Source organism: Phasianus colchicus, chromosome 4, assembly GCF_987193195.1.
Source record: "Phasianus colchicus chromosome 4, bPhaCol1.hap1.1, whole genome shotgun sequence".
NCBI classification, from domain to species: Eukaryota; Metazoa; Chordata; class Aves; order Galliformes; family Phasianidae; genus Phasianus; species Phasianus colchicus.
The window spans coordinates 49,589,740-49,607,004 of NC_143439.1; the positions used below are offsets into that span (position 1 = coordinate 49,589,740).

The window sequence follows — 17,265 nt, forward strand, 5'->3', positions numbered from 1 at the left end:
TTTCTTAGAGTTGTGTAGCTTTTCAATATTTGTTCATTAGTTTAGTAGTAAAATACAAAATATCTTCTTGAAATTTAAAATACCTTGTAGTTGTGTCCACTCTGTTAGACTAAACTAAAAAAATTAATCATATTTTATGAATACATATTTAAATTTAGTTTGAAACACAAAAGATGAAGGTGAATCTTCTGGAGACACTAAAACCTCTGAAAGTAACTGCTGAACACTGTTCAATTTAAAATGTTTTGTTGTATCATCTTTGTTTGATTCTAAAACAATACCCCTCATTTGGAAATAATTAGTACCTTGTCTGAGTAACGAAACTAGTTGTCACCTCTATGTTTTCAAGAGAAATTGAAAGTTCTATTTACTGTGTTAAAAATGGTTTTAACCAGGAATTCAAGCACAATTTTTTTCTCTCTCTTTATAATAGCAAATTCCAGATGTATCACCAACAGGCCGTTACACAACACTGGTCCCTCTCTTATTTATTTTAGCCGTAGCGGCAGTGAAGGAGATAATAGAGGATATTGTAAGTATTTAATAATCGTATTTTGTAAATAACGATCAAATATCTTGTAGATTATATTGCAAAAAACCTTTTTGAGTAATTTTCTGTTGAGCCATTCTGAATGCTCTTGAAAGCTTATAAAGCTGCTTATGTCAGAAGATGGAATCTTGTAGAATGTGGTGTTACAATTTGTGTGTTTAATACATGCAAGAGTGACAATAACATGGGAAATCAGTGACTGTTTATTATATAGATTGATTGTAGTCGGAAAATTCTCATTAATATAGTACAAGCATATTTAGGTAAAGTATGAGCTGGAACCAAAACTGCTAAGTTCTACTGACTCCACAGAAACCACTCAGGCTCAGAGCATTGAGAATATTGCAATTTTGTCAAAGACTCAGCTAATGGAATGTTGGAAGCTACTGAATTCATAGAAAGTTGAACTTTTTTTAGAATAAAACAAGTTTTAAATAATTATTTGGGCAGGAAAAAATGTATTTTCTTCTACCATTACTCCTTTATTCCCACTACTTTCACATTTGAGCTGGGCTTAAGTTTTGTCTCTAAATGAGGTACTAGATTATAACGTTTTCTATAAAACTTGAAATAACAGCAAAGGTTTTTGGGGTATTTTCACTACCTCCCTTCCCCAAAACAGGGAGTGGCTGGATTTGTGTTTTGCATTTACACTATTTGCTGCCCACTAGGCAGCTTCTCCTTACGTGTCTTTGTTGCTTTCCCTTTACATAAACAAAATCACTTTTAAAAAGCCATAAAATCAATTCACGCTCTTTCAGATATTTTTAACTGTTCTGCTGTTAATGCTTACAGACTTGCACCATCTGTCAGTGTCTAGGCAAATATAAAACTGAGGCTGCTGCTACTGTACAGAGTGTCCTTTTTAAAATTATCTCCCTCCTCTTTTACGTCATTTGTTTCTTTATTTCATTTGCTCTTTGCAATTTGATGTGTTCAGTTTCGCATGAAGCAAAAGCCAGGGTAACGGTCCAGGGTTGTTTGTTTTTACACATATCAGTTTTAAAAATAAAAGGTACTAATTGCTACAGAATTGTCCAAAGGCAAGTCAAAACTTATTTTTCCTTCTATTAATCTTATATTGCCTCAGCATGTAGGTACTTCCTGTATTGTTGCAGGAATATCTGACTGACAGTGACAATAGCAGTTTTTTCCTTGGAAAGCTCCATAGTAAAATATTTAGCATTTTTTCCATTTTTCTTTAGTTTTAGTTATATTTTAATTTCTTTACTCAGTGAGAAAAATAGTTATCTTCACCTGATATTAAAGCAGGTTTAACTGGCTTTTCAGTTTATTAAATAACTGAATAACCAAAAGCTTCCTTTTCTGGAGTGTAATCACAAGAAATAGATGATGTTAGTAGGAGGCATTATTCACAAACAGCATATGTTTTACATATATAATTCAGAAGTACTAGCAAAACTTGTGACAGGCAATGCAAGATTATTGTCTGTTTCTAATGATTTTTCACCCAGCATAGCTCAGAAAGCGATTGAAATTAAACTGTTACTTTTCAAGTTGCAGGGAAGTTGTGGAGTGTAAATACATCGTATGTTTGTACAAGGAATTTGTTCAAATATTGATTGCTCAGATGAGAGGCATTTTAATAGAATACTATTAGCCTAGAACTGGGAGTGACTTTCCAGATGATCAAGACTATGCAAATAATCCACAGTTTTCTTAAAAATGTTTTTAAGTCTGTTCATTTATGAGTGCAAGCAGTAAAAAATGAGTGTTACATCTTGTGTGTGAAAGTTTTATCATGTCAACAGAAGTCTTTAATCAGTATGCTTTTTTGATTCAGAAAAGGCATAAAGCTGATAATGCAGTGAACAAGAAACAAACTCAAGGTAGGAAACTTTTTAAAGTTTATTGATTGTGGTTGTCTTGGTTGTTTTGAAGTGTTTTGCAAATGTTGATAATCCTAACTGCTGAATACACAGGGAAATGAGTTGGAAATTGCTTGTACAGTTGTTGTCTTTTTAAAACTTGGAATTTAAACAGTTGAAATAACAACTTGCAGCCAGATTAGCCTTACACCCATCTCTGGGAACCCCAGCATGAAACATGGGCCTGTTAAATCAGGTCCATTGGAGGGCTGTGAGGGTGATCAGAGGGTGCAGTACCTCTCCTATGAAGACAGAGTGAGGGAGCTGGGGTTGTTCAGCCTGGAGAACAGAAGACTCTGGGGAGACTTTTCAGTACATCAGTGGCAGCTTATAGGAAAGATGTAGAGAGACTTTTTACAATAGTGCGTAATGATAAGACCAGGAGTAATGATTTTGAAGTTAAAGATTTAGATGAGATAAAAGTAAGAAGTCTTTCAATATGAGGATGTTAAGACGCTGGAATGAGATGCCTAGAGAAGTTATGGATGCCCCATCCCTGGAAGTGATCAGGGACAAGTTGGTTGGAACTTCGGGCAGTCTGATGTAGTGGGGAGGTTACCTGCCCATGGCAGGGCATTGGAGCTGGATGTTCTTTAAAAGTCCCTTCCAATGTGAATTGTTCCATGAAAATACATGGGAAAATGTATGAAACCACAGAGCTTATAGCTCAATAGGATGTGTCAAGAAACTGGACAGGGGCACAAATTGGTTGGCTGACAGTGCTGGTAGTATAACTTTTGCCTATAATTTAAAGAAAAAGTGAGAGAGACAGAAACAAAGGAAAGCTTGATGATGAAAAAAATTTGGATATCTACAGACATTCATAGCTTTCGAGATTGCAGCCAACAATCAAGAGATTTTTGAGATTACAAACCAACAAATAATGAATCTTCAAGTGCTTTTCAAATTTTTCTCCCAAGTGTAGAGAGATTTAAATGAGTAGAAAACTAGCTTTTACTGCCTTTCTCACCTCTGTTGCTTGATTAGCTATCATTAGGCTCTTGGTGACTGTTCTGAAGATTTCTCAATATTCCATACAGAAGAGCATCTTAGAATTTGAAAATGTAGTAAGGATACACAAAATATTACTAGTGCTTAGCTAATGCAGAGCTCACGTAAGCCTAATACTGATCTTAGTGTACTGCTAATACAATAAGTAAGTGTACTGTCAAATGCGGTGTATTGTCAGAAGAATAATTAAGAAGTTAATGTAATCTGCAGTTTTGTTTTCATTTATTTAACAATTCTGTAAACTTGGAAAGTGGTTATGTGCATAATATGTTATATATTCAGCTCCACCTTCAGTTGTCCTTCAGACAAAGAAAATTGTTAACATATTACCTGTGCATGTATGGATTTGCCTTCATCTATCTGTTCATAAAAGACCATCTTTATCTCAGCCTTAAGGAATTAATTTTCTAAATTGTAATTACTATTTTTTTTAAAAAAAGCCTGTTACAAATGATTTTGGTTTATTAGGTTATATTAGGGATGATTTTATTTCCCCAAAATGCATGCATAAATACTGGGACACAGTCGTGCACACAGGGGTGGTGAAGCATGTATTTTTGTGCTGTGTTAAAGTAGTCTTCTATTGGGCAGATGGAGCATGCTTTTGAAAGCGGTTTGTTAGAGACATCTGACAAAAGGGAGGTATGAATGTGAAATTCAGGCTGCAGAAGGCTTTACGGGGCTAGTAATCTATTACATGAAAAACTCATAGCAGTACTGTTTTTACTCTCCTCTGTAAGAAAAGGTACTGAAATGAATGTCAGTGCATGTTAATTGCACTTAAGTCCTTATTGGAGCAAGGTGGGGTAGAATACTCTTGAGATTTCAGGTCTGTCACTGTGTTGTGATTCTGTTTCATCCATTTGTGAGCTGATTTTAACTAGCTAGAGTAGAAAACAAACCTAACAAGAAAAGCTTCCTTCCACTTGGTAGCTTAAACTGGCTAATCAAGGGGTCTGGGAAAGCAGCATACGTTAGGGGCACATAAAGCTATACACTTTGCTTGAGGTGAGTGCAGAACAGGACCTTCCCTTTGCAATAGCAGTAGTCTGTTAGTTCAGCTTGACTGCATGCAAAACAGCCTTGGGATCTATTTCAGCAGTCAAAGTGCTTCTGCAGCTAGTTTTTTTAGAAGCTCTTAGCTATGTCTGGCAGCTTATTTACATTTCAAGTGAGCAGAACTTCACTGTTAGTTATGCTACTACTGAAACTTGAAAGGTGTGTGTGTGTGCATTATTTTTTTTTTCCATCCCTTATCAGTTCTCTCATCTAATGTATACCATGGCCCCACAAACAGTGCTGCTGACACAAGGGGATAGATTTAGGTAGCTGGTGACACAGTTACCAACTGTATTAAATTCCTTACTATGTTATTACAGTCAGTACTCACTGTAGATCTGTAGTTTTCCATTGAATGGAAATGGTTTGTTGGATAAGATTTGGTGTAATGACCAGCCAATGGTGAGACAGTCATGAAAATAGCATGCTTAATATCTGTAATGGAGACTGCTCCATTTACTATTGGCCTGAATGTATCAGGATTAATAAATCTAGGGGAAGGAGTAAAAGGACTAATCTCTTAATAAGGAATTATTAAGCGGGTTAGTTAATGGCTTACAGAAATTGAGATATTCAAGAGGGGTCAATCTGAATAGAACCACAAGGAAGACTTAGACATATAAACAATGTGCATTCCTAGATTTTGATAATTTTTTTTAAGACATAATTTCATAAGAATTGGATTTTTTGATCAGGTACTTAAATAAGCATCTTGGCACTTTGAAAGCTGGGAGGCACAGTGAAAGAGAGCAGTCTGCTGTAGCTGTCTTAGTATTAATACCTGTTTATAAACTTTATTTTAATTTACTTCTTGCACGTCAGTCTTCAATAGCTTTGTAATTAATGCCAATTAAAAAAAATAAAAGACACTTTTATTGTTCCCTGAAAATATAAGTTTGTCAATTAAATGGCAAATTAGCGCTTTTTTTTTTTTTTTTTTTTTTTTGTGTGTGTCATAGTAACAAGTATTACTCAACTTTAGAGTACTAAAACTAGAGTAGAAGAGTGTGCTTGCAATATTAATTTGTTTTGTGACATGCCAGTAGTCTGGACAGCTGAATCCTGAGAAGCCTGCTGGTGACTTTTTTTGTATTTAAAATGAGAAAAAATATGTTAGTGAATTGATATTTTACCAATCATGTTTTTTACTTTGAAATTTCTCATTCCAATTACTGACTTATTTAGAAAACCTCACGTTATTGTGCAATCTGTATCTGATTGAGCAAACCCTGTAGAATTTTCTTACTCATTTTATAGTACGTTTCTATGCATTGTATAATTTAGATGCTTGACTGAAAATTATGGAAACAAGGTATGCTTTAAAATGTTCTGTAAATGTGCTCCATCTGAATGGCTTTTCATAAGGAAACTAACACAAACTTGTATACTGCAGTTACAGTGTGCAAATGGAGAATTCTTCTTTTTTTCTTTTTTTCAGTACTACGAAATGGTGCATGGGAGATTGTCCACTGGGAAAAGGTGTGTATTTATATTTTCATGGTGACTTGTAGAGCATAATGCACATCTGATACTTGCTTTATTTCTCCAAATCTGTATCATTGATAAGAATTAACCGATATGTTGGGAAATGTATCATCTACTATATTTTATTTTAAATGCTTGTTGCGTTTAAAATAAATGTACTTTTCAGTCAAGTCAGTTTTGATGGTGTGAGTCAGCCAAAACTACTATTAGATGACAGCGCTTAAGCTAGGTTAAAAGTCACCTAATTCATATGGTTAACTAGGAAAATTTCACATATATGGCAAAGCTGTACAGTTCCTTAGTATTATTTGGAGTGCCAAGGAGGAAGCTTCCTTCTGGAAACTAATTACTTGTTATGTCTGCAGAATTACTTGGGCTTAAAGCATAAGAACCTTAATTAAAGGAGAGGACTAATAGAGGTAACTTTAAAGGAGTAAATGTGCTGTCCATCTTATCTCTTACATCTATTGGTTTCCACACCTGAAAACTTGAGTAAAATTTCATCATCAATAATTTGGAGGCAAGATTCAGATTACAATTCTGATGAAATCTTTGCAGAAACCAGGTAAAGGGCTTTAGCATGATGCAACATGAAATATGACCCCAGGGAGATTAATTTCTTCCTCAATTCAACTTCAGTGTTCTAATAAAATATTTATTACGATAACTAGCAAAAGTAAAGAATGCATATCCAACGTCAGGATTAGGCCTATTAAAGAGATCTCCAAAGAATTCAAGGGCTTTAAGTACCTAATGCCTAAAGTGTTTTGAGTTCCTACCAGTGTTTCTAGGAAATTCAGCAAGGTAAATATTTACTGTGCTTAAAACAGAGGGATAACATATTTTGTTTGAGACCATTAACCAATTCCCAGTTTTCTTTCAGGTAGATGTTGGAGATATAGTTATAATAAAAGGCAAAGAGTATATACCTGCTGACACTGTACTGCTCTCATCAAGGTAGAGATGCCCACTGATGCTTATAGTGTAGAGGCTGGTTTCTCTACCCTGCATTTATTTATTTATTTATTTATTTGTGATTGCTCCAAGGAAATAAGGAATAAACAAAAATGCCACCACTCTTAAATGTTATCTTTTGTTCATTTGAGATTTTGTCATTTCAGACAGTGTTTCATTAAATTGTGTCAATAACTGTTCTCAAACAATACTGGCATTTTATTTACCCCTGAGAAAATAAACTCTATGAAAAAAATCACATACTAATTTAAAAGGGGCTGATTCTCTGCTTAAAACTTGGACATCCACTGCTGTATTTTACCTGGTTGACTTTTTGGTATGTATATAACAAATTACATCCTATAAATAAATTAAAATTGGTATATTGCAGACAACAGAATTGTGGTTTAATTGATATTTGATATTTGATTGACATTTGATAGCTAAATTGTAGAAAAAATCGTGAACATAGCATGTGGCCTGTCAAACTGGCACTGTCTTTGAGCTGAGCATTCACTTAATTCTATAAAATATATTTTGAATAATTTCAGCCCTGAAAGCAAGACTTCATAGCATGTGATGCTGTAATTGTTTTTGTATGGACAGTCAGAGATTGTTTATCATCATTTCCTTGGACAGTCTTATTTAAGAAATCCACATCTTACTATGTGGAAGATGAACATTTTTCAACATCTATTTGATCAGGTCAATAGACAATATATTCTAAGAGCTTGTTTTGCTGTTTTTTTTGTTTGTGAGCTTTAAATTAAGATTATTTAAACATGTTCAATTGCAGTTTGATTAATTGCTGTATGATTACTATGCAATTACAGCCATCTTTTTTCTGGTAGAAGTGGAAGTATTATTGTAACACATATGATTACAGGTTAGGCATAAGCCCTCTACAAGTCCACTGAAGTGAACGAATGTACTCATGCATACAATTAATAGGGTTAGGATCCTATGCATTTCAGTGACAGATTGTGGTGCATACTAGCATGTGTTTATGCCATTTTCCATTATATCTCAAAATTAAATGTAGTAGTTTTGAAAACATTTCTGTTAAATTATCCAGTGTCAAATAGTTGCCGGATAATTCTGTAAATTCTCTTCTGTAAAGTCTGACTTTGTTCAATCTGAATGTTTATTGTAACTTCAAATGCTGTTCTATTCAGTATCTTCTGAATTAATAATGTGTTATTTCTGCACTTTGAGAAGCATTTGTAAGTTTTGTTGGTGCCACACCACCAAGATCTTTACATATGGCATACCATGCAGCAACAACGTTTTGGCCTGCTAATAGCTTCTTTCATGCAAACTCCAGTGTCTTGCAAAATACATTACATCATCTCAGAGCACCTTCTTTGTAGTCCTCCTGATTAAGCTCCTGAATTTGTCTCTTTTTCTAGATTTCTTCACTGTTTTTCCCTTTTTAATCTGGAGGACTGTTGCAGTGTTCTACAGCTGTTGTTTTACTCTTAGAAGACTGCCATCTCCCTCAAATACTTCTTTCCAAGCCTTGTCCCTCAACAGCAATCTTAAATCATGTGTTAATAAGTTGAAATAATAGTTAGCTGCTACTGGACTTGTCAGGACTTACCTCAGCTTCGCATCACTTTGCCCCCCTCTTGTCAGAATATGCTGTCCTTTCTATAACTGTTATTCACCTTGAATTTTCCTATCGGGTTTTCTTCTAGGATCAAACATGCAAAAGTGAATCCTGAGGTGAATCCTGATTGGTATTCTGGATCCAGTTCTGGTATTTTTTCCAGCTAAAACAACTTTCTTTCTTGAGTTACTAGGGGCCTGTTGCAGCCCTCCTGTAGAGAGCCTTGTGCCACTACATTACCTCTAATTCTGCTTGCACACCAGCGTGTAGTCTCCTCCAATTATTGTCTTCACATAGTGACACATTTCCCAGGAAGACTGTTTTAACAGTTTTGCTTTCCAGCCGTTTACTGATGGCCAATTACAACTGATGGATTCAGAAGTGATGCAAGTCTACAGTCCTGATTTTATTTCACAGAAATGTGTTTTTGTTGTGTTTTTTTTTTTAAAGTGCTGGTGGTTTCTGGAGAATTACAGTTTCCTAAAATAATTAAGATCATGCTGTCTCTTACAATGGAAATAACAGTCCTATAAGACTTAAAATCTGTTTTGTTCTTGCAAGTTATTTGGAAATTGAAGATTATAAAACAAAAACAGAAAATACAAAATCATTTTTAGCATGTTCTTTTCACTCAGCTTCTTAGATATGTTGCTGGATGATGGTTTTTTTTTTTTTTTTTGTGGTTTGGTTTAGTTTTGCTTTTAAACAGTTTATGGAGTGGTTAGAATCTTTTGTCAGTTGAGATTCTATGCTTTCTGCTTAATGCCAGTGTTCTCTGCAGCCTAAAATTGGTGCCTTAAAGTAAAGTGATCCACTTAAATAGAGATGGAAATATTTGAATTCTTTAATTTCTGACCTGATAAAAATAGATTTTGAAAAAAATGTCATCAGACATTTTAATTAACATATATTGTTTGTATAATAATTTCAAACTCTGTCTTTTTGTCTTTGTCCATTTGTTTTCTTTTTTGTTTTATTTTTTTCCCCTATCACTTATATTTCTGTTCTAATCATTTTCAAACTGGGATGTGTAGGTGGCAGTAGGGGAAGTAGTGAAAGTGACCAATGGGGAACATCTCCCAGCTGATCTCATCAGTCTGTCGTCAAGGTTAGAATAAACCAGTTGCACAGGATGTGTGTATGTGGGTCCTCATATACCAACTATAAAGAATGCTTATGTGTGGATAGTGTTTGCTTTGCCGTTCATCTTTTTTTAAGCAAAACCCATGCATTTATAAAATTAGAAAAGGTACAGTTGATGCAAGTGCAGATCCTTTAAAGTGTAAATAGATGATAACGCTCCAAGAAGCAAGAACTTGTTCCAGACCTTCTTTTTAAGATTTTACACTATCCTTGTGAAATCTTATTAGAAAAGTTGTCATTAAATAAACACAGAGTAAAACACTAACTCATATTTTTAGTGAAGAATATGGATTATTATTGGTAGGACTGGTAGAGGACCCTCTGCACAAATTTGAATGTTGCACATTCTCTGCTGCATGCAGTGGCAAAAGCAGCACTGTTCTTGTGTACTGTGACAAAATGCATGTTTCCTAGACATGTCAGCTTTATGCTATTGTCTGCACTGTTACTGAACTTTTTTTTTTCACTAAATCAATGGGCCTGCCTTGATCCAGCTGTAATTCGTTTACTTTGGAAGTTACTGCTTATCTGCTAAAGTAATTACAATGGAGCATGTGTTTCACTGGAAATGTCTTTGCTGCCCTAGTCTTTCTTAAAAGTGCTTCACAAAAACATTGTTTGGGTGGGGTTTTTTTTGTTTTGATTTGGTTTCTTTACTAATTAGAATGATAGGATTGTAGTAGTGTTTTACACAGGTGATTCCAGCCAAACAATCTAGACAGAAGTTATTTACATTTTTAGAAAAGTTTGCTAAGAAGAAAATACTTTCCTGAGAAGAATTTATGACAATAATTTGGTACATTTTGATGCTTTTGTTTCTCAAAAATATGCTAGAATGACCTCTGTAGTTTTTGAATGATTGCAGAATAAAGTTGTGACTTATCAGTAGCTATGGTTGTATTAAGAAGAACTCAAAAAAAGCTCTTGACTCTTGAATTCCATGCTAGAAAGAAGGAGAAACATTAATTTCAAAGTGGTATAGAGAGTAAATATTAATTCTTCTAAGTTGTAAGGTGTGGGTTTTTTGGGGGTTTTTTTGTTTGTTTTATGTCTCTACTGGTCCTTTACAGGATCTTAATTTATCACAGTTATAAACAGCAAGTGCTCTGTCCTCATATGCAGAAGATGGATGAGTGGAGTTATTCAAAAATCTTGACCTGTTTTACCTGTTGTTCTGTTTGCAGAAAAGTCATTTTATCTTTCTTTCTGTTTTCCTAATTAACACTCCATAATGGTTGTGTATTATTCAAGTCTAGAGGTGTTGTACAAAATACAAAATCACTGCTGTGTTTTACACATTAAAAAATTGTATTGAAAAAAGTGTAAAACATAAGCCATATATCAGTGTATCTCAAAGAGATAAAATATGAAAGCTGTGATTTTTCTGGATAAACTTTAAAAAAAAAATGCATTTTTGAAAAATGTTTTTAGATTGCATAAAGAGTCTATTATGTCTAATATGGACGTAAATGGAAGAGAACACTTTGGAAAAATCTTTCATATTTAAACTACATATAATTTCTTGTAAAAACTTAATAGTAACATTATACTGCATTTTTAGCAGAGTTTCATCTGAGAAGGTAACTTCTGGCAAACTTTTCTGACAATGTGAAGTACTGTTGGCAATTTCACAGATTTGACTGTATATTATTTTAGTTCTCAAGATTTGATAAGGAAAGAAAAAAAAAAAAAAAGCTGATTGCCTAAGCAGATATTAGAAAATTAAAGGAAATTCATGAATTTTGACATTGTAATATAAAATTAAGGATTTTTCTTTTCTTAATAGTGAACCACAAGCTATGTGCTACATCGAAACCTCTAACTTAGATGGTGAGACAAACTTAAAAATTCGACAGGTAGGAATTTCATTTTTGAGAATATTTCCAATATTATTTTTAGTCTATTATCGCTTATAAAACATTTTAGGTGCTCCTTTTAGAAGGCTGTGAAATTTTAATAGTTTGAATAAAAAGCCATGGGTTATTGCTATCTCATAAATGTTTTTGTTACCTGCATTAAATGCAAGGGAATGAATGTTTAAACCTTAAGATATTTCTTGCACTTCAGGGGGTTTCCTATGAGTGAACAAGTGGATGGATTTGTTGTTCAGGTATGTTTATTTTTAGCGGATAATAGAGACAAAAGCACTGCAGAAAGAAACTGCTAGTGCTAGTATTGTCCTTGAGGGGCAGGTAGGGAATGGCAGATTTTAACTGAGCGTGCAGTGTCTGTGCACGGACATTATTGCTGAATTACATGATTGTCCATGACCCTGTCTTCATCATGATATTTTACAATACCAAGGTGACTTTTACTCTCTGTAAAATGTAGTGGTCCTGTTTTATTCCCGCAGGAATACTGGTTTCTTCTGGTCTTGCACTGTCAGATTTGAAATACGTAGAATGGTAAACTGGGAAGTAATTTTAAATGTGATAACAAACATTTTTTTACAGGGTTTGCCCCTAACATCAGAAATAAAGGACATAGAAAGCTTGATGAGACTCTCTGGCAGAATTGAATGTGAGAGCCCAAACCGACATCTGTATGACTTTGTTGGAAACATCAGACTGGATGGGCATGGGTATGTAAATCCAAGGAGAAAGATCTCGGTGGTTTCAATAAGTACATAAGTACATATTGTTAAACTACTCCAAATATAATTAGTAAGGTCTTCATTCTATAGTCTAAAGAGGTTAAAAAAAAAAAAAAAAAAAAAAAACCATTTCTGATATATTCTTTATTAGTCTTTATTCTTCAGAAAATTGCAATTGTAAAATCTTCTGATGTCTGCAGATTGAGTTTTAATGCTAGCTGATCTTCAGAAATCAATAGCTATTAATAATAGAAGGGTGTATGAACCAAATTCTAATAGTTTGGGGATCTGTAGTTAGTACGTAACTCACATTGTAACTCACTCATTCCTTGTCTATTAATTATGTACTATATAATCTGTACATAAGAAATTTCTTGTATGATTTTGTTGTTGTTTTTACAGGGTTTTTTATTTTGTTTGTTCTTTATTATCTTATTGTTTGTTTGTTTTTGTTATTGTTAGAGGAACTGAATCCATTACTATGTACTACAAACTCTCTTATTTAAGTAGCCTAAAGACATTTAATACCTTAGCTTACTGAAAGTATGTTTCTCTAAAGATGGACAGCCTCAGTGCAATAACAACATATGTGCTTATAAAACTACTTAAATTCTTAATAACTTTAAGTGTTTACACAATAGGCATTTGGAGTCTTCTGTAGTTTCAAAGCTAATTTGGTATATTAGGAGTTTTAAATTTATTATTAGATTGAGAATTGTTTAGTAGTTCATTCCTGAAGATTTATATTATTTTTTTATTTTTATTTGGTAGACTTTTTTTTCTCCATATGCAGTATTTATCCATGTTTGTGTTTCTAGACTGATAATATATACTACTAACTAATTCTTAAATACCTTTTTTATATTCCATTTTTATTTACTGATTTCTTACAGATGCATTCCGGGAGTTTTCAGTCGCAAGAGTGTGGATCTATTATAATTCCACTGTACTTGTCGTTAAGAAGAGAAAAACATTTACCTGTAATTCTTCTCTGAAGGTAATAGTTATACTAGATCCACACATCCATCCTTCCTCCCTGGCTAGGGAGAAAACACACTTTTCTGCTTAACTGAATTATTTAATTTTAAAATTTGAGTAAAAAAGAAATATTAAATGTGGTGATGGCTGGTATGCCTCAAGAATGTGTAGGAGCATGCCATCTGCTGGTCAAGCAAATTGTCATTTGAGAAATTCAGTCTGGGAACATTTAGATATATTTGCTGTTCAGTAGGATAGTTCCAAAAGTGTGGTTCTAATATAATATTTACCTTCAGTGAAAAAGAATTGCAGGTAAGTAACTTTTTTTGGATCCTGACCTAATTTCCAACCAGAAAAAATCAAAGATGAGTTCTCTTTCTGCCCATATTATCTGTAACACAGATTAATCTAACTAGCATTTATCTAGTTGTTTAAGATCCCACAATTAGATTTTTCACTGTATCCACTATCTTGACATTTTTGGAAAAGCAAAGGAAAAGGAGTAATGGGCACTTCTCCCTTTTATTTCTTCTTTTATATAACTCATTTGAGTACAAGAATGCTGTTGTCCGTAAATGTTGTATCTGGGTGGTCTTTTCAGTCTTTTCTTCTTCATTTCATGGGAGAGCAGCTGTAAAAAGGCAATGGTTCTTTTTTTGGATTTTTAATATTCAAGAAAGTAGAGCTCCATTACAACTAATTTTTTTGCTAGATCTGTAGATTCTTTTAAGGTCAAAAATATTTTTATTGTATCCTCAGTTTTTGAGTGTGTTAACTCTGTATGTGAAAGGTGCAGCTCTTCTTTTTTATGCTCATAAATGTGTATGATTTTTAGGAGTTGAAGACTATTAGCTGGAGAAAGGAAAAAAGTTCTTTAGCCTGGATAAATTTGAAGTTATGATTAGATAAATACCTCAGAGAAAAATAGATTGGCAAGTTATAAGGATAGACATTTACTGTCCAGACATGAAGTAAACATTTTCCTGAAGACCATCTTGAGGAAATTGTGAATAAACGCTTGATAAAAAGGAAATCACCGTGCTATGTAAGGTTTCGAATGTGTCTTTGAAATTAATGTGCCAGTGACAGCCTTAGCTCGGTAGTATGCCGGAGGAATATTTCCCCATTAAGAACATTCTTCACTGAATATAAGCAACATATATTGCTGAGAAACCATTATTCGTGCAGTATACAATAGGCATCAGGTGGGCTGGGGCAGTTTTGAGAAGGTTGAGGCCAAGAGACTTGAGTGCTCTGTCCAGTGATAGCACTGTTACGGAATGGGGTACAGTCACAATGTTGAAAGTAGCGTGATACCTAGCAGATGGGGACTTTCTATGTCTGTCCCCTGTTGTTCTGTTGTTTATCTTCGTCTGTGCAGCAGTATTGCTGGAGACCACTCCCACAGGCTGCAAACACCATTCTGTTTTAATAGTCTTCCTAGTAACAGGCCCTTGAGAATAAAATCTTGTTCCAAGTTGGAAGGGTATCTATAGCCATTTGAGAGCTGTTTGATGGAGGGGGTGGAAAAAAAAAAAACAATGGCTCCTGCAATAGAAGGGACTTCACTGCATACTCGTCAGAGTTTTTAAGAGGGGAAATAAGCAGGAGGGCTAAGAAGTTGCAGGAGTTTTGGACTCAACCTGACACTTTAAGGAGTACAAGTTGGAGTACAAAGTTTTTACTATTGCCATACTAGAGTTCCTTTACCTCTTGTTAGTAGAAGGGACAGAAAGTCTTGGCGTTCCAGAGAAGGTCTACAGTTTTAAAAGTTTTCAGTTTATCTGTGGATAACGTAGGCATATTATCAAAAAGGCAATTACTTTCTATACTATATGCACTTTTATAGGTGAAATTCTTGTTAATAGTCTTGAAAAATCTGGTTACTCTTGAAATGACAATTCATTTCATAACTTTGAATGCTTTAGAGAAAGGAATGCATTTTTTAAAAAAGGAAATAATATTTGATGACAAAATGAGTCCCTCTTAATGATTATTGGCTCTTTAGACCCCTTCAGTTCTTTTCATACCTGAAAGGAAAATAATTTTCTTCTTATTTTACCACAAAATGAAAATGCTACAATTCAAGTCAATTTTAATATGTTGTATATTTTTCAGGGTTTTTTTTCTGTTTTTTGGTAGTATCCTAGTCTGTAAGTCATGGCGATGTAGTGTTTGTTATTTGCCTGTTTTGTATGGAAAAATATTCAAACATTTTTTTTCAGAACAGGTTTTTTTTCCCTAGTTTCTGTGTGAACTTATTCCAAAAAAACTCTATTGCTACTGTTATTTTTAATGGAGGAAGAATGTGTTTCTTTTTTACTTGCAGTCTTTTCACTTTAAAAGCTTGTTTATGAGAGGATAGAAGAGGAAATGAGGGTTTAGAAGAAATTAATGCATGAAACTTTCGGAGACTGCCAGAAATATTACTAAATATGATGGCTTGCTCAGGCTATTTATAGCTTACGTATCAGAGGGTATAACTGCTATCATCGAGAAACTTATATGTTATCCTAACATGTTGATTTTCAGCAGCTGTGGAGATGATAGATTAAGTGAGAATGGCAAGCACTAAGGCACTATTGGCATATCTGATAGATAGTATTTAAATAGACATAAGTGCAAAACCAGGAAATTAACTGTATGAGGAACACTGATAATTATCTAAAATTTTTTATTTTATGAAAAAAAAATACTAAGCTACAGTATATTGACTAAGTCAGTTGTCTAAATCTAAGACAGCTGAATGTTTCCAGCATTTTATGAATTCCTCATACAGCTGGAAGAAAGGATTAAGCTAAGCGTCTTTGACTTGAGAACTGCTTTGGAAAAATCAATTTTATAAGAGCTGTCATGTTTCAGTGTGCAATTAGACAAAACTTTGTAATCTGAAAGGAAAATTAACATTTCTTGGTTTTGGCATGTTTACTATGCTTTACCATATCTTTAATGTTAATAATCAACATTAAGTGATAAGTTATACTGTTGTAAAGTTAAATATTTGGGCTCCATATCTGACTTGCTTTAAACTGTCAGATTTTCTCTAAGTCAGCACACCAAATACTTTAACTCTGAAAATGAGGTTCTGGTGTATTTACTATAATCATCTAAATTTGGAGAAATGAGCTAATAAGTCTTAACAAGTGCTGTTTGCATTTATTCTTATGAATTATGCATTATCCTTATTGCATTGACATTAACTGTTCTGCTGCTAAAATACAAAAACATTTTCTTCTAGCACTGTTCCATTGGGATCTGACCAGATTCTTCTACGAGGAGCTCAGTTGAGAAATACTCAGTGGGTTCATGGGATAGTTGTCTATACAGGACATGACACAAAACTTATGCAGGTTTGTCGCTTGGATTTAGTTTTTAAAATTTTCTTATAATTACCTTGTTACCTTTTAATATCTCTGTGTAATAGGACATGCACAAAAAAAAAGTTTAAGAAAACATGACTGGATTGAGTATAATAGTTCAAATGTCAGTAATAGTGCATCTTTACTGGTTTTACTTCAAGCAAATAACTACTTTTAGAGCTGTTAGACAGTTATCGATTGCTTAGAAAGTGTAGTTTTCCACTAGTGAGCATGTTTTTTGACTGTTTTTAACTTGTGTTTTTGAAAACTGTTGTATTAGTAAGTTGGATCGTTATAGTTTGCCTGTTCATCTTTTTTTATTTTTGACTGCTCCTAAAACTGTCCCCTTGTGGAGCTTTCTTTCAAGTACAAAGGTAAGCATTCTTGTCAGAAAATGAAGTGAAACTTGCTTTACAAAATAAGGAGGGAGGAGAACCATTCTTAAGCTATGAAGTTATTTTCCTGGTGGTGTTTGAAATATCAAGATTGAATTGTGTTTGTTCAACAAAAAGAATGCTTTCAGTTCGGTTGTGCATGTCTCATTTATTGCTTTTCTGATCTGTAAAGCAGTTATTTTAAAATAAATTTGATTGTATTAATTACCAGTAACTTTCTATAGCTCTGATAGGATGTAT

At 33.8% G+C, this 17,265-nt stretch overlaps 1 protein-coding gene across 5 annotated transcripts in view; it reads left to right on the plus strand.

Annotated features, from left to right (window-relative positions):
- The window catches only part of ATP8A1 (ATPase phospholipid transporting 8A1), a 98,239-nt gene that overhangs the window by 18,399 nt on the left and 62,575 nt on the right, over window positions 1-17,265 (plus strand). For 2 of the 5 annotated variants that reach the window (XM_090139496.1, XM_090139498.1), the window contains 7 exons: window positions 434-532; window positions 2,355-2,400; window positions 5,948-5,988; window positions 9,592-9,665; window positions 11,487-11,556; window positions 12,154-12,281; window positions 16,510-16,621. In XM_090139496.1, the coding sequence (XP_089995622.1) occupies window positions 434-532; window positions 2,355-2,400; window positions 5,948-5,988; window positions 9,592-9,665; window positions 11,487-11,556; window positions 12,154-12,281; window positions 16,510-16,621 (570 nt within the window). Of the gene's footprint in view, window positions 1-433; window positions 533-2,354; window positions 2,401-5,947; window positions 5,989-6,877; window positions 6,952-9,591; window positions 9,666-11,486; window positions 11,557-12,153; window positions 12,282-16,509; window positions 16,622-17,265 lie in introns of those variants that run through there. The other 3 variants (XM_090139499.1, XM_090139500.1, XM_090139497.1) reach the window with 2 other exon arrangements.